The following is a 15,377-nucleotide window of genomic DNA, read 5'->3' as shown; positions in this document are numbered from 1 at the left end:
TGTTGCTTTTAAATGCATTACAATGTTAGAAGCTTAAACATCAGTTGAATAGCCCATCCACTGGTTCAGAGATGAGCTTGCAATCTAATATGAGCCACTGAGGGATATGTGCTGAGGCTTATGGGAAAGAAAAGCTTCCTATTTTTCTGTGTTATTATAGGTGGACACTCTCTTTGCCATTAGATGGAAAGAATGAGGGCTATCCCTGGAAGACACTATTAATCACCTGGCTACCAGGCTTGGGAAGAAACTGACATAAAGAAAGGGCAGAGAGGCCAAAGTGCCTCCAGTTGCATTTTGGGGACGGTTCAAATGTTGCCTGAAACCGGTCCTATCTCAATATATTCTTTTTATTCACTTAAGCCAGTTAGAATTGGGCTTTCAGGGTGTTTTTGCCACAAAAGCAGTACTGAATGTCATACTACTATTGGCATTTCTGTGAGTTTTATTCACTATGGCAGACATTATTGGTCACCTACACAAAAGTCACTATTTTTCTTTAACAGATTCCCAATTTATTAGAAGTTTAGGCAGATAATGTGTTTCAAGGGTCTTCCCCATCCATCCTAGAATTTCAGTGTTTATTAGACTTAACCAGTCATGGGGATTCTATATCCTTGTCAAGGACTGCTTTAGGAATGTGATATGATCAGATCTGTTATGCGCATCATGAGAGATTTCCTAATGCTTAAAAAGATAAGACTTTCTTTGTCTTCCAACTTTTAGACAATGCCCTGTAAGGAACAACCACCTTTCATATAGGGAGAAATCAGAGAATTCAGGAGAAGCAGACCTGGCTTCCTTGAGCCACAGAATGAGCTAACCTTGGAATTCCCCAGATTTAAACTCCCCATTGTTTAAGTTGCTGAGAGTCACAGGTCTGTTATTTGGAGCTGAAATCACTCTGGCTGATATATTCACAGACAATATTGATTCTTTGAGGCTAATCTCAAGTAAAAATCACTATACATGATTGATTAAATCCAACCTGACTCTTTAAAAAATGGATATTTTACAATTTTAGGCATACTTTCTCATTTGAAGGTTCAACTTAAAGTAGTTTAAAGACTTGAAGTGATTGGTTCATACATAATATAAATTAGATCATTTCTATATCTCAAACCAGAGACAAAATGAGAATTTGGCCTGCTGAACACTAACGTATCACTAAGTTTTTGTTTATCCAGGTGGTTAGAACCCAGAGACGCTGGGAGGGTCATCTTGGAAGGTTGCCAGGACAAATGCCTGTAAGTCTTAACGGCAATCCTATTGCCAGTTCCTAGGATTCCTACCATCTTAACATTTTTCAGATCAGAAATTAAGAACAGATGAAAACAAAAAAAAGAGACACCTGGCTTGTTGTTTTATTCTTGTAAAGCCAGAAATATCACATAAGCAATTGAGAAGTACTCAGAAAATGCCCCCACAGAGATGCTGCGATCCCAGATAAGGAGGGTGTGCTAAAGGGACAAGGCTTGTGTGGGCTTACACTAATGTCTGACAGCAGAGGTGGGGAGGGGTGATGAAGCTGGAAAGTGGCCCACATATTTCTGGTCCTGTATAAGGATTCTAGGGTTTCTCCAGTGGCTCAGATGGTAAAGCATCTGCCCACAACACAGTAGACCAAGGTTCAATCTCTGGGTCTGGAAGATCCCCTGGGAGGAGTAGGAAATGGAAACCCACTCCAGTATTCTTGCTTGGAGAATTTCATAGACAGAGAAGCCTGGCGGGCTACAGCCACAAAGGGTTGAACATGACTGAGTGACTAACACACATATAAGGCCTCTAGTGGCATCAGTCATAATTATAGAAACTAAACATAAACATTTCCTCTGCTCTGTTGTGATTGCTAAACAAATGCTTTAGTAAAATGACATAAAGTAGAGCTCCGTAAATGTTCATTTATTCCCCACTTCCTTTTTCACTCCCCTCTTTCCTTCCTTTTCCAAGTATGGAGGAGGGGGTTATGGAAAAAAAAAAAAAGTGAATCATAATTATGGAAGTTCTTTGACATCTCTAAAAGTTATAAATATTCTTTTTTTTCCAAATTTATGCACAATATATCCAAAATATATACAAAACTTTCCAGGATCAGAATGGAAGCATTTTGCTAAGTGTTTCACTAGTCTCTTAGAAAATTTTTTGTGTTTCTCTGAAGTGCCTTGGGTTTAAGCCCAACCTGAAAATAACTCGTTTACCATTAGCTTTGATAATGTTTCCAAGGCATATAACTTACATGATAGCATAGGTAACTAATGGGAAAACATCTATGAATTTGCATCAAATATCAGAAGATTTCTTAAATAAAGAATAGTTTGTTTGAGATCCCTCTTGGGGAATTTCTCCATCACTGTTGAATTATCTTTGGTAATTTCAAGATGAAATTACATCTTGAAATTTAAAAAATAAAATAAAACCAAGCTGATAAAATTGCAGTGACATTCCACTGGGAGAAGGAATTGAAAGAATCATGCTCCCTGGGCTGTCCTCAGGAACGGGGCATTTTTATGCTGCCAATTCAGTTCAGCAGAGACACCCCTGGTCCCCATCCACCCGAGTCAGTTAATGTTAACTGTTAACAACTCACAATTGTCTTACTACTGTGAAATTTAAACTAACACCAGTTGCATAAAATAAAAGTGAAAGAAAGAGTTTATGAAAGTAAAGGCAGATATGATTACCTGTATAGGAGGTAAGACTAATAAGCAGTATTTGTTTCTGTGAGCTATTCCTCCAAACCGTACCAGGGCCTCCCTCCTTTGACATTTTCTTATCCATTTCAACTCTGCTATTGCTTCTCATGCACTCAAACCACTTTCAGGTTTCCTTTCCAAAAATATACTCTTCACTTGGTCGTAATTGAATCCCATAGATTCCAGCTCAGATGTGCCACTATAAAGCCCATTTGTATCATCTGATAAGCGGTCCCCACCAGCTTCTTAGGCCCTTTGGCCATAAAGGACTAAAACTGAGGAACAAGTTGTACAGCTTGGAAAAGTCCCCAATAAAATAGTATCCCACAGAGATTTTAAAAATAATTTTTGATGAAGAATAGTAAGGCCATGGAGGTGAAGGACATTGCAGGAGTGTGTTGCCTGACCTCATGGAGACAACTAGACAATTAAGCATCATTTGGAGGTTCGAATCAACAGGACTTTGTGACAAGGTGGAGGAAGAGCATGGGAGTCAAGGAGAAATTAAGGTAACTCTCAGATTTCTGACTTTAGCAGGCAGATGCATGATGATGCCATTTTACTCGGCTAGAAAATACCAGAAGGAAATCAATTTTGGATGTTGGTGAGTTCAAGTTGGGATATATTTGACCTGAGATGTTTATGAGATGTCTCAAGGGAGGAGTCTAGGTGCGAGAGCTCAGGTTTGACCTGATGTTGCAAATTTGGGCATCATTCCCACAAATAGTTTACAGTCACGCCCACAAGGAGTAAATGAAATCATCTACAGACGGAAGAAAGTTTAAGGCCAGGAATGTAAAGATCTCCCTGCAATAACTGTGCTGAGGAGGAGCCCGTAGAGTGAGACTAAAGGACTATTCAGAAAGTTTGGAAGGAAACAGAGCATCATGTTATAGAAGTGAAGGGGGTTTGAAGAGGGGCTGTCAACAGTGGCAAACGTTCAGAGGTCATTCAAGATAAACACTGAATCATGTGCACTGAATCCGGTGACATTAGTAACCTCGGCGAAGCCAAGTTGAGGACTGTCACTAAATGCAAAAAGTTAGAATGCAATGGGTTAACAGGAGGAAGGTGTGTGGAAAGGGAAGAGAGTAGAGACAGGCCTTCAGAGAGACACACCTGTGAAGGGTCATACAGTGGACGCACAACACTGAAGAGGCTTCAGATAAGTGAAGAGATTTTATTTCCTTTTCAAGTTAATAGCAACTGAGTATATTTAAATGCTGCTTGCTTGGAGCCAGTCAAAAGGTTAACATTTACAAGGAGGAGGCACCAACAATGGAATAAGATTCCATAGGATGCTGGAGAGTCTGGAATCCAGACCTCTATCCCTTGGGAAACCCCGAGTTTCCCTCAAGTTGACTGGCTAAGCAGCTTCTGGGCCCCTATCATGGATAGATTTTTCCTCATTACTCACCAGATATCCCCCTGGGGTGGAGGAGGAGGATATTTGATCAGAAATTGAGACTGATCAGATACCAAGGATGGGAGATTCTTGCTAAAGTAACTTAGCAGGATTCTTGTTGCATCCAGCCTCTTGAGGACAAGCATCCAGGATCAGGCTAGTCAAGAACATGAATCAGAGAAGTCTGACTAAAATTTGGTCAAGAAGAGAGTCTTGGTCACTATAGTATATATTTTTTTTCTTGCAATTTCTGACATCTATGCATGGATTCTTTAACTCCAGCCAAGAAGCACTGAGTCAGATCTAGCACTGTAATCTAGGGGGCCGGGAAAATTCAGGGGTGTTATCACAGTCATCCCAGGGCTAATCAGTCAAAAGGAAGAAAACGAGGGGCCAGGTGAGAGGGAACAAAGGCGGCTGTGTGTTGTGAAACAGATGCTCAAGTCAGTCAAAATTTTGCATTGGAAAATGATGGGACCCAAGGGTCCTGTTATCACAGACATTTAAAGACAGTGTCAAGCCAGCAAAACTAAAATGATTTCTACCCCCTCTCCACAAATCCCATTCCCCTACAAAATTTAAACAAAGTTGTGGTCAACAAAGATGACGACTCCTTTATCCCATCTTTCTCCAGAGCTCCTTCTCATGATCGAAAAATAATCCTGCAATACTATTATTACTGGAGTGTCATTCTATTTCTCAATACCATCCAACACTAGAAACTGTATTATCTTTTGAAAATTAACACAAAGTTAATTGGTACTCCTCATTTCATAAAAACTTTGGCTCAGGTAACCTCTGAGTTACCCAGGAAGAGAAGTAGAAATTCTCACTGCTGGTCACCCTAGTGCAAGACATGTTCCAAATGATGGAATATCTTCTTTACTTGTATTCCTCCGTATAGTCCATGGGGTCGCAAAGAGTCAGACATGACTGAGCGACTTTCACTTTCTTTATTCCTCTGAGTGACTTTGCATCCATACAGATTCCACTTCAGATAAGCGTAGAAACTATCCTTCATCTGTTGTTTCTTGTTCTTTCTTTCTCCCGATCTCCTGGCTCTCCCTCTCCCTAGAATTTTCTGTTCTTCCACCAGGGTCCATTTCTATCTTTCAGCCTCTGGCCAGGCTGTCAGTCATTGCATTCAACCATTATTCTCTTCCAAGGAGCCAGATCTATGGGAGGGGACTTCCAGTCTGCTTATAGGAAGAGGTAAGAGAGGTTCCCCAAAACCTTTCTTCTGCTTAAATTGATTTCCTCTTGGCACAACTCAGGTGCAGTTACACAGACAGTGCTCCGGTCCCTTGTCAAAGCACCTCTCTGCAGAATAATCTGCTGTAATCTGAGACCCTTAAATGGGTGGGAAGGAACCTTGCCCTGAAAAGGAGTGACAGGGTAAATTAACATATGCTGTCCTCCTCTCACCCAAGTAAAACCTCTGCCCTACTGGTGTGGGTAGGAGATGGCACACAACACTATAGTCTGCCCACCGAGTTTCCCCCCTCCACCGTGTCCCAGCTATGTGCATTTTTGTGGCACCATCTTCGAGACATCTTCACTTGCTTTCCCATACAGACAGCCCTCCTCCCAAGCTACTGTCACATGTCTTTCTCTGACAATGTTCTTATCAGTCTTCTTGGACCTATCACCTGACTCCAGCAAGCTCCAAGAAGAAAACCCTGGATTCAGATCTGCAGAGGGGATTCCCTTGTCCCCTATCTGGCCATGATGGCTGTTAAATTCCTATGGAAGCTGGGGAGTGACCAAGCTTCCACCCCAAGGCGTGATCTCTCCCTTCCCTTCCTCTGGCTCATTTCCTCTCCCACTCAGTCCTCATGGGAAGGAAGAGAGAGACTCCTCCCCAGGTCAGCCTGTGAGGAAATGGATTCATCCTTGCCCCTGGGAAATAGAAGCAAAAACAAACTCCCAAACACCCAGCATTTTCTCTGGTATTCTGGAGATAACTTAGCCATGTTAGAACCGGCAAGAGGAGATTTAAGACAGAGCAGAAGCAAGGCTGTAAGGACCATGGATGAATTCGGGCTGCTGGTCACATTTACAGGCAGAGCCCTTCTGGGTAACCACGGGGAGGCACAAAAAGTGCTTTGTCAAAGCACCTGAAGTGTGTGGGAAGGAACTTTGCCCTGAAAAGGAGTGACGGGGTACGTTAACACATGCTGTCCTCCACTCACCCAAGTAAAACCTCTGCCCTACTGGCATGTGCAGATGGTACACGGCACTATAGTGTGCCCAGACTGTAACAGACCTCATCCCTCCTCCAGCTGTGTGCTCTGCAGCCTTGTTGAGAAGAGGCTTGCCTAGAGCATTTCTGACATGCCCCTTAGGGTTTTGCCAAAAACTTGGATCACCATGTTTACTGCAGGTCAGCAGAAATTCAAGTGCAAATGCCTGGCTGATCATCAGAATCACCCCCAAAAACTTCACAGAAAAATAAATTCCCAGATGTCCTCCTCGATTCACTTGAGCAGAATGTCAGCAGTGAGGACCTAGATTCTCCATATTGGTATGGTTTGTCAGGTGCCAACTTGGCAAACCATTTTCACAGCTTCGAGAATCTAAGTCAATGAATCTGGAAACAGTCTAACTTCCCCACTTTTCTATTTTTAAAAAAAATGCAGAGATGTTAAGTGCAATGTTGTACAATCACAACAGTTTATTATCTGTTTAAAATGCAGTAGAGAAAAGCTTTGTTTGAAAAAAAATATGTAAAAACTTGGGGATCAGCTTAATGATATACCAATTGAAACCTCTTGCCTAGTCATGACCATGGCAGTTTTGTATCATTTACGCACTTAACTTTCATTCACTTATTCACTTAACAATGAGTACCTACTACATGTCAAGACTGTTTTAGGAACCAAAGATATGGTAGTGAAACTATTCTGCCCTCTTAGAGCTTTTATTCTAGTGGAGGAGAGAGACTAGTGACAGAATAAAATATAAAGTAGTCAGATGTAGCAAGTTAGGAACACCAAAGTAAGGAACAGGGATTTGGTGTGTTCAGCAATGGGGGTTGCGTTGAAATTTCAGGCAGGATGGCCAAGGAAGGCTTCATTGCGCGAATGTGACCTTGGACAGGAAAAGACCTGAAGGAAGTAAGGCAACTAGCCATGCACAAATCAGAGTTATAATTATCAGGCAGAGGAAAGAGAATGCAGAGGCCCTGCGGTGGGAAAACACTGGGTCTGGTGGGGGTGGCGAAGAGGTTGGTAGGAATTTAGCAGGGTGAATGAGGAAAGAGGGAATAGCAAGTGTGTCAGTAACACACAGGGGGAGCAAATCAAAGGTCAGTGTAAGCACCTGGGTTTTTAGTCTACATGAAATTTAAAAAATTACTGAAGGGTTTTGGACAAGAGAGTGTCAAGACCCAACCTATGTTTTAATGTCACCTCTCTGGGCAGAATTGAAACCAGCTTGAAAGGACAGTAGCAGAAGTAGTGTGGCCAGATACGAAGTTATAGCAATACGTCAACTACATGTGCTGTGCATTTAGCATTTCCATAAAGGCTAAGCATGGGCATATCACAGTGCATTTATGCTGTGGAGTATACACAGGCCGGAGGCGGGGAATCTGCAGTTCCCTCAGCCTGCTTGGCTCCCGTGACTCACAGTGAGAACATCATACCAACACAGGAGCGATGCTGGTGCTTCTCATCCTACCTGGTACCCAAACACTAAACAAGTCCTCAGAGCATCCACATCCACCAGAGCCTGCACGCTGGCTCTGGGACTGGCACAAGCACAACATCTGCCTGAGGCCCAGTGAACTTGCCTCCTATAGAGTCTCTAGCACTCCTTGCTTTTCCTGAGTGTTTTCCTTTTCAACGAATGTTCTATAGGCTTTCTGAAGCACTTCTCTATGTCATCAGAGCTGCAGCCTTTCCATCAAGGTTTCAGCTAAATATATTGTCCTTCCAAAGCACTTATTAAAACATTTTTCAGCTCTTAGGTATGGAACTGTTGGGATGTTGCTGGGTGAAAATGCATATTTGCTTGTCTACAATCGCACCTCAAATTTTTCCTCTGAAACACACAATCTTTTTATAGGACAGGTTATCATTATGATATGGGGAGTTTTATGATACATATCAAAATCTCCTAGCAAATAACAGACTATATTTTACATATTTTAGCGGGCCAATACTATTTGCCAGCTAAAATCTGTTCTTATGATGCTGCTTGGTTGTTGTTGTTGTTGTTGTTTTTCCAAATTGACAAATACCAACTTCAAATGTATTCTGTGCACAAATAAAAACATTGGGGCAGGAGGATACATGAGTCTGCAGGAAGTAAGATAAACCTGATTTTCAAGAGGTAAAACATTTGTGTTACAAGAAAGCAAAATACAACTGAATCATTTCATTGCCAAGAACTATCATCCTCAAACATTCATTGTAAAAATATAGAGAAAGAATAGAAAATTAGGAAGGTTTTTGTTGTCATTTTGGATCTTATCCAAGTAGCAAAAGGGATATATTTACAAGGATGTGCCAAATTTCAAGCTTAACTATGGCAACATATGAAACTGGACTCCCTTGTGGTTACTGGGAAATATATACAGCTTTCAAGACCAGCATGAAGGTGAGTCAGACTGACAGGCATTTGTACAGAGGAGGAAGCTGACATAGTCTTTTAGGCCAAACAGTAATCCTGGGTGGCTCTGAGAGAGTGAGGTATGTAATCACCTCACTGGTGGGAGTCTTTCTAATTGAGAAAATACTTGGCAGCCTCGGTCATCAGCTTGAAAGTCAAAGAGAAAATAAATGTCCATGGATGAGTACCCAGCGGAGGTGCTTGTTTAAGCTAAGTCTTATATGTCCTAACTCAGTGTTGCCTCTCCTACCCAACTGTAGAACTATGAATAAACCTGATTTATTCTCTATGTGCAGGGTCCCAGTTGTTGAACCAATTTCTGAATGAATAAACAAGAGGGCCATGAAAGATGCTTAAGACCTAACTTAAGACCTTCCCCTAATGGGGAACAGGGCACTTTCCCATTACTAGAAACAGGGTGTTTCCCCATTGCTAGAGGTATTAGACTCAGATGCTCAATCAGTGGTTCTCAGCATTTCTCTGTTCAATGAACACATTTGAGTGATGACATCAGTAAAGGGATCAAAATGCAAACACTCCTTTTGAGAAAAAAAAGTTTATAAGGTTTTTAAAAATGTCTTTCTAGCCATTCACTGGCCACCCTTCACACATTTCTTTCCTCTGATTAGTTATAAATTGTACACTGCTCTCCTCCAGCCTTCTACCTGACAGACAGTTCTAGAACAACAGGCAGCTGCACTCATGTCAAAATGAAAATTTCATTGGTTCATTACAATTGGCAGCTGACCCAGAAAGAGGGATACCAACGTATGCAGTTTACTCAGAAAATCATCATTTAGGGATGCTGCAGAAATAATTCCTGTACAGGTGAGGTCTGGGCACCCCCAAAATGTACATTCCAACTGTCAAGTCTCTGAGCTACTCAAACTACAATTACCTCTGTTGTCTATTTTGTCATTTTTGACATGACTCTCATGTGACACTTTGCTAAGAGCATGAAGTTTTCGAGGGTATTGAGAATGGGAAGCTGGCTGGTGGCTCACTGGTAAAGAATCTGCCTGCCAATGCAGGAGACGCAGGTTCCACGCCTGATTGGGGAAGATCCCGCAGGCCACGGAGCAACTAAACCGCTGCACTGCAATGAGTGAGACTGGTCTCTAGAGCCCCAGAGCCGCAACTGCTGAGCCCACACGCCCTAGAGCCTGTGCTCCAGAAGGGAGGCCAATACGAGAGTAGCTAGCGAGCAGCCCCTACACCGCAACGAGAGCGAAGCTGTGCAGCAGTGAAGACCCAGCAGAGCCAGAAGTAAATAAACAAATGAATTTTGAAAAGAACGGGGAGCTGGAAATGGCCAAAAGTATTTTGTCTTTCAAAGGTGACTTAGAAACTTGAACACAGCCTGGCCCAGCTGGAAGCAGGAGGCTCCTGTTGTCTGCCCTCTAAATCTGCACAATTTTTACCACCCTTTCGCCTCCCTCCTCTTTGCCGTGATCCTAGACCCACAGCCTCACTTCTCCTTCCCACCTTTTTAAGGCAGAAATGTGGTAAATCCTGAAAAATGATGTATGCTTGTAAAAACCTCTACAATAGTAGCAACTGTGATGACATCATATCTTGACAGATGCTAATCAGGTTTACTCCCTCTGACACAGAAAAGAATCTGCCTTACCTCTGGTTATGAGGTTAAACTGAGATTATCTAGTCAGTAAACAGAATCCCCCATGCCTCAGGCAGCCATGGCCTTGGCAAGACTGCCTGAGCTTGAAGCAAAGGCCACAGAAGGCCACAGGTGTTTGAGATTTGGGGGCAGGTTGAGTTGTTAAGACTTTATAGGGACACACACCTCTTCCTATTACAGATGAGGGAGCCTAGAGTGTAGAAGAGCAGTGTAGACCAGATCATGGGAAGACTAGTGGTAGAGTCTGAAAAACTCCCTGGGGTGAGGTGAACAGAAGTGAAAGTCGCTCAGTTGTGTCCATCTCTTTTCGACTCCATGGACTGGTAGCTCACCAGGCTCCTCTGTCCATGGGATCTCCCAGGCAACAATACTGGAGTGGGTTGCCGTTTCCTTCTGTAGGGGATCTTCCTGACTCAGGGGTTCAACCTGGGCCTGCTGCATTGCAGGCAGACTCCTTCCCATCTGAGCCACCAGGGAAGTGGTCGAGTCTGAAAAATTCACTGGGTGGCCTTGGGCTATTTCCAATACAAATAGGATGTGAGTCCTGGAGTTCCTCACTTTGCTGAAAAGTTTAAAGCACTTTTGTTACTCATCGTGTGTTTAGAAACGGAACAAAAATATTTTTGTTATATGTGTAAAGAAGTCATTTAATAGTAAAAATATACTTGCATGAGAAATCTCTTCTTTGTCTCCCTATCAGCATTCTCATTTAATACATGGAAACATTACAGTAGGAATCACAGGCCTCCTGCCATCTCTCCTTGTTTTTCAGCTTCATGTTCCTTCTCTGCTCCTTTTCCAACCGTCTTCTCCCTGTGTTACGGATGGAACTGTGTCCCCCGCCAAACCCATATGCAGAAGCCATAATCCCCAATGTAATCGTATTTAGAGACGGTGCCTTTGGGAGGTAATCATTAATAGACAAGGTCATGAGGGCAGGACCCTCGGAATGACGTTAGTTCCCTTGTAAGAAGAAATATCAGAGAGCTTGTGATCTCCTTCTCTACCATGTGCAGACTCAGCAAGAAAGCAGCTGTCCACAAAGCAGGCAGAGTGCCCTCAACAGAACCTAATCTCACTGGCACCCTAATCCTGGACTTCTAAACTCCAGATCTGTGACGAAATTCATTTAACAAATCTTCCTTAAGACTTGCAGCCTGTGGTATTGTGCTGCAGCAGCCTGAGCTACCGAGACACCCTGGCTCTTTTTCTCTTTGTCTATCTTCTCATCTACTACACTCTACCAGGAGGGCAGAGAGCGAGGAAATGACCAAGTAACTGATAGCCTATAAGAGGCCACACTGCTGCATTTTTGCCCCTTTCTGATTAGAATTCAGTGAACAAAGTGTCCTACCTATATTGCAATATGTTACAAAAACATTAAAAGAAATAGTTTTGACTAGTCTGCCTTTGGGAATGGCACTAAACTCCTTTCTTTATTGTGCAATTGGTAGAAAATAACTTCTCCTGAAAAGAGAGGAAAATCTTGGAATAGACTGAAGGAGAGGTCAAAGAGAAAGAAGATGACAGGCACGGACAAGGAGAGATGCTTCTGATGCCTCCTCACCGTCCCTGAGCCTCATGATGCCCAGCCCTCTCCATCTTGCCTGCCATTCCTTCCGTCACACCTTCCCACAGCTTCTTGCTGCCACTTCCCATCTATTCTTTCATTTCCTGTTGAAACTCATTTCAGTCCCTAAGAACCCATTCTCCCAAGCCAAGATTTCCATGCCTCCATCTTCTGGAGTGGCTTCCCTGGCCCTGGTGGCTCAGACAGTAAAGAATCTGCCTGCAGTGCAGAAGACCCAGGTTCAATCTCTGGATCAGAAGATTCCCCAGAGAAGACAATGGCTACCTACTCCAGTGTTCTTGCCTGGAGAATTCCATGGACAGAGGAGCTTGGCAGGCTCATGGAGTCACAAAGAGTCGGACACAACTGAGCAACTAACACTTTCACCTTCTGGAGTAACAGAAAAATAATTCATGTGCTAATGGTTGAAGACCAGCAAGACTCCCTCCTAAAATTAGCAATTGTACATATTAACTAGAGCCGACTGTAGGAAATACAACCACATGCGTTTCAAAGAGCACTCAGCCAAAAGCAAACTCCAGTTCAGCGCTATACAGGAGAAATATAATGAGAGTCACAAATGCAAGCTGATATGATACTTCCAATTCTCTAGTAGCCACATTTTTAAAAAGTAAAAACAAAGGAGTAAAATTGATTTTAAAAATACATTTTAGTGAAACAAACACAAAGTCATTTTAATACTGTTTTTAAAATTTAAATGAGACATTTTACATTCTTTTCAAACTATCTTCCAAATCAAGTATGTATTTTATACCCATAGCATGTCTCCTAGAGAAGGCAATGGCACCCCACTCCAGTACTCTTGCCTGGAAAATCCCACGGACGGAGGAGCCTTGCGGGCTGCAGTCCATGGGGTCACTAAGAGTCGGACACGACTGAACGACTTCACTTTTCACTTTCAGGCATTGGAGGAGAAAATGGCAACCCACTCCAGTGTTCTTGCCTGGAGAATCCCAGGGACGGGGGAGCCTGGTGGGCTGCCGTCTATGGGGATGCAGAGAGTCAGACACGACTGAAGTGATTTAGCAGCAGCAGCAGAATGTCTCCATTCACACCAGCCACATCCAGTTGCCTAATAACAACATGGGGCAAGAGGCTACTGTATTGGGGTAGCACAGCTGCAGTGAGAGAAAAGGTGAGGCCTGGCAAGTCAGCAAATGAGAAAGCCCCCTCCCCATCCCCACTCCATGATCACCCTCTTCTGGGCCTCAAAGCACAGACTTATTGAAGCTGCTGCTAAGTCACTTCAGTTGTGTCTGACTCTGTGCGACCCCATAGATGGCAGCCCATCAGGCTCCCCCATCCCTGGGATTCTCCAGGCAAGACCACTGGAGTGGGTTGCCATTTCCTTCTCCAATGCATAAAAGTGAAAAGTGAAAGTGAAGTCGCTCAGTCGTGCCCGACTCTTCGCGACCCTATGGACAGCAGCCTACCAGGCTCCTCTGTCCATGGGATTTTCCAGGCAAGAGTACTAGAGTGGGGTGCCATTGCCGTCTCCGGACCTATTGAAGAGGGAACGCATTAAATGCTCCTTTGAGATGGACTTTTTTCATTGCTTTTTAAGAAAGGTGCTCAAACTACCATCTCCTTAAACATTACTGTTAGAATTTCAAGTGTACAGTAAACAAATTTTTCCGTGGATTCTTGAAGCATAGTACAGTGCTGGTAATAATCTCTGTGAGGGGAGAACAGCCTGATCTCTAACTTTTGTAAAGCCAGAGCATCATGTCCTCTGTGCAAAGTGGTGTTCAAAGCTTTCACTCTATGATCTTGAGAAAATGACGACTGCAAATCAGTTTCGTTTGCTGAGAGATGGATGGTTCCCTGCCTGCATGGACTATCGCGATAAAGCTGCCCCATTTTAGAAGGTGTGTAGGGACACAATAGTAGCAGGCTTTTGTATCCTGTACTTCACCTTCTGTTTCTTTCAGGTGCAGCTGTGCGGTGTGTTTTCACTGGGGTTTGAGTAATGTCTGGACCTTCAATTATAGCAATTAACCGTCAACACCATGTGCTGGGTTCATTCATATGCTATTGGTTCAATTAATCCAACAAAGACACCCAAGCCCTTGACATGCCTTGCTTCTTATAGCTGAAGTCTGCCTTTTAGACAACTTAGAGGTTATTTTAATGGTAGAAATTTCTGGATAAGAGCGGGTGGAGTGGGGGAGAATACTGCTAAAATCTAGTGGGATGAGATTTCCTTTTAATAGCTAAAACTTCTGATGGCCTCATGATATTTACTTTCAAGGATTTCCTGCTGCCAGCCACTAATATTTTATCTCTTTGTTGGAATCTCTCTCTCTCCTTCCTTAGTCAGGCCTTTATCCTTATCGACGGGGTTAGATGATAGAAATTAAAGACAACTTTTACATTCAGGAGGTACATGATTTTATTAAGACATACTGAAAAGTCTTCAGACCTAAAGAAATTGATCTGTATACCACACTATAGAGTTTCCCTGATCTCCTCAGATTAAACCCTTGCCAACTCTGAAGTTGGGTTAAGGAACTTGTATTTTTTCATTATTATTTTCCCCAAAAGGGGCAATGGCAACTTTTTTCTCAGTCAAATTATAATTTACATTGAAGTATATTTCTACCAGATTGTGAAAAATTCTTAAGGAAAAGGCTACTGCTGTTTATTGCGTTTTTAAGGACAGCTCATTCCCATGGTTAATTGAAAGTTAAATGCGTATAAAAAAAGAGTTGGCAAAACCTGATTCTCCTCCCTCTCCAGAGGCTTCTAAGATTTTTTTCACGAGCACCGAGAGTCTTTCCCCACACTCGATTCAGATTCCTTTCTCAGTATATCTGACCAGATGATGCAACATCTGTGTTCTCCTTTAAGAACATGAGAAATGAAGCTTTTTCATCTTCCCTCTCTTTGCGTTCTGGGAAATCTAATTAAAACTGCTCAGGTTTTCCTTTTCTTGTTTGCCTTAGAAGACAGCTCACTGGAAGAGTCCTGTGGCGGTCTCCCACCTGTGGAAGAAGGTAACCGAAAAATCAGCCTGATTATGGAGTTGTCGACTCAGGTTTCCCTTCAGAATGAGAAGATCACTCAGCTGGAAGAAGTTTTAGAGGAAAAGGAAAGGAAGATTCAGCAGCTGGAAGCTGAGCGGGAGGCCCATTGTTTCCCAGAGGTCAAGGACTCTCCAGAATGTTTACAAGAAACCCCAATTTTCTCTAATAATAATGCCTCTCCTGTGGTCTATGATGAGGATTTGTAAAGATACCCATTAAAAAACAATAAAAGTTTATTAAGTGTCATCAAGGTAAAGACCAGAGCCCAAGCAATCTCCTCATTGGTAAACTCAAACTCAAGTTCATGGGTCTGACTATCCTATAAGGTTCATATTGGAAGGAAAGAAAACAAAGGGAGGTCTTCAGATGCAAACACTGAACCCTTGAGACATTTGTCATATAATCCACA

The 15,377-nt window shown here is 42.7% G+C and overlaps 1 protein-coding gene across 1 annotated transcript in view; it reads left to right on the top strand.

The window, feature by feature from the left end:
- CCDC192 (coiled-coil domain containing 192) overlaps window positions 1–15,174 on the top strand; it is a 203,830-nt gene extending 188,656 nt beyond the window's left edge. Inside the window, exon 6 of the mRNA XM_052644325.1 lies at window positions 14,888–15,174. Within this exon, the coding sequence (XP_052500285.1) occupies window positions 14,888–15,174 (287 nt within the window). The remainder of the gene's footprint in view (window positions 1–14,887) is intronic.
- The last annotated feature ends 203 nt before the right edge of the window (window positions 15,175–15,377 follow it).

The sequence above is a fragment of the Budorcas taxicolor genome, chromosome 7 (assembly GCF_023091745.1).
Source record: "Budorcas taxicolor isolate Tak-1 chromosome 7, Takin1.1, whole genome shotgun sequence".
Taxonomy (NCBI): Eukaryota; Metazoa; Chordata; class Mammalia; order Artiodactyla; family Bovidae; genus Budorcas; species Budorcas taxicolor.
Note: the sequence above shows the minus strand (reverse complement) of the source record. Positions and strands in the feature narration are given on the sequence as shown.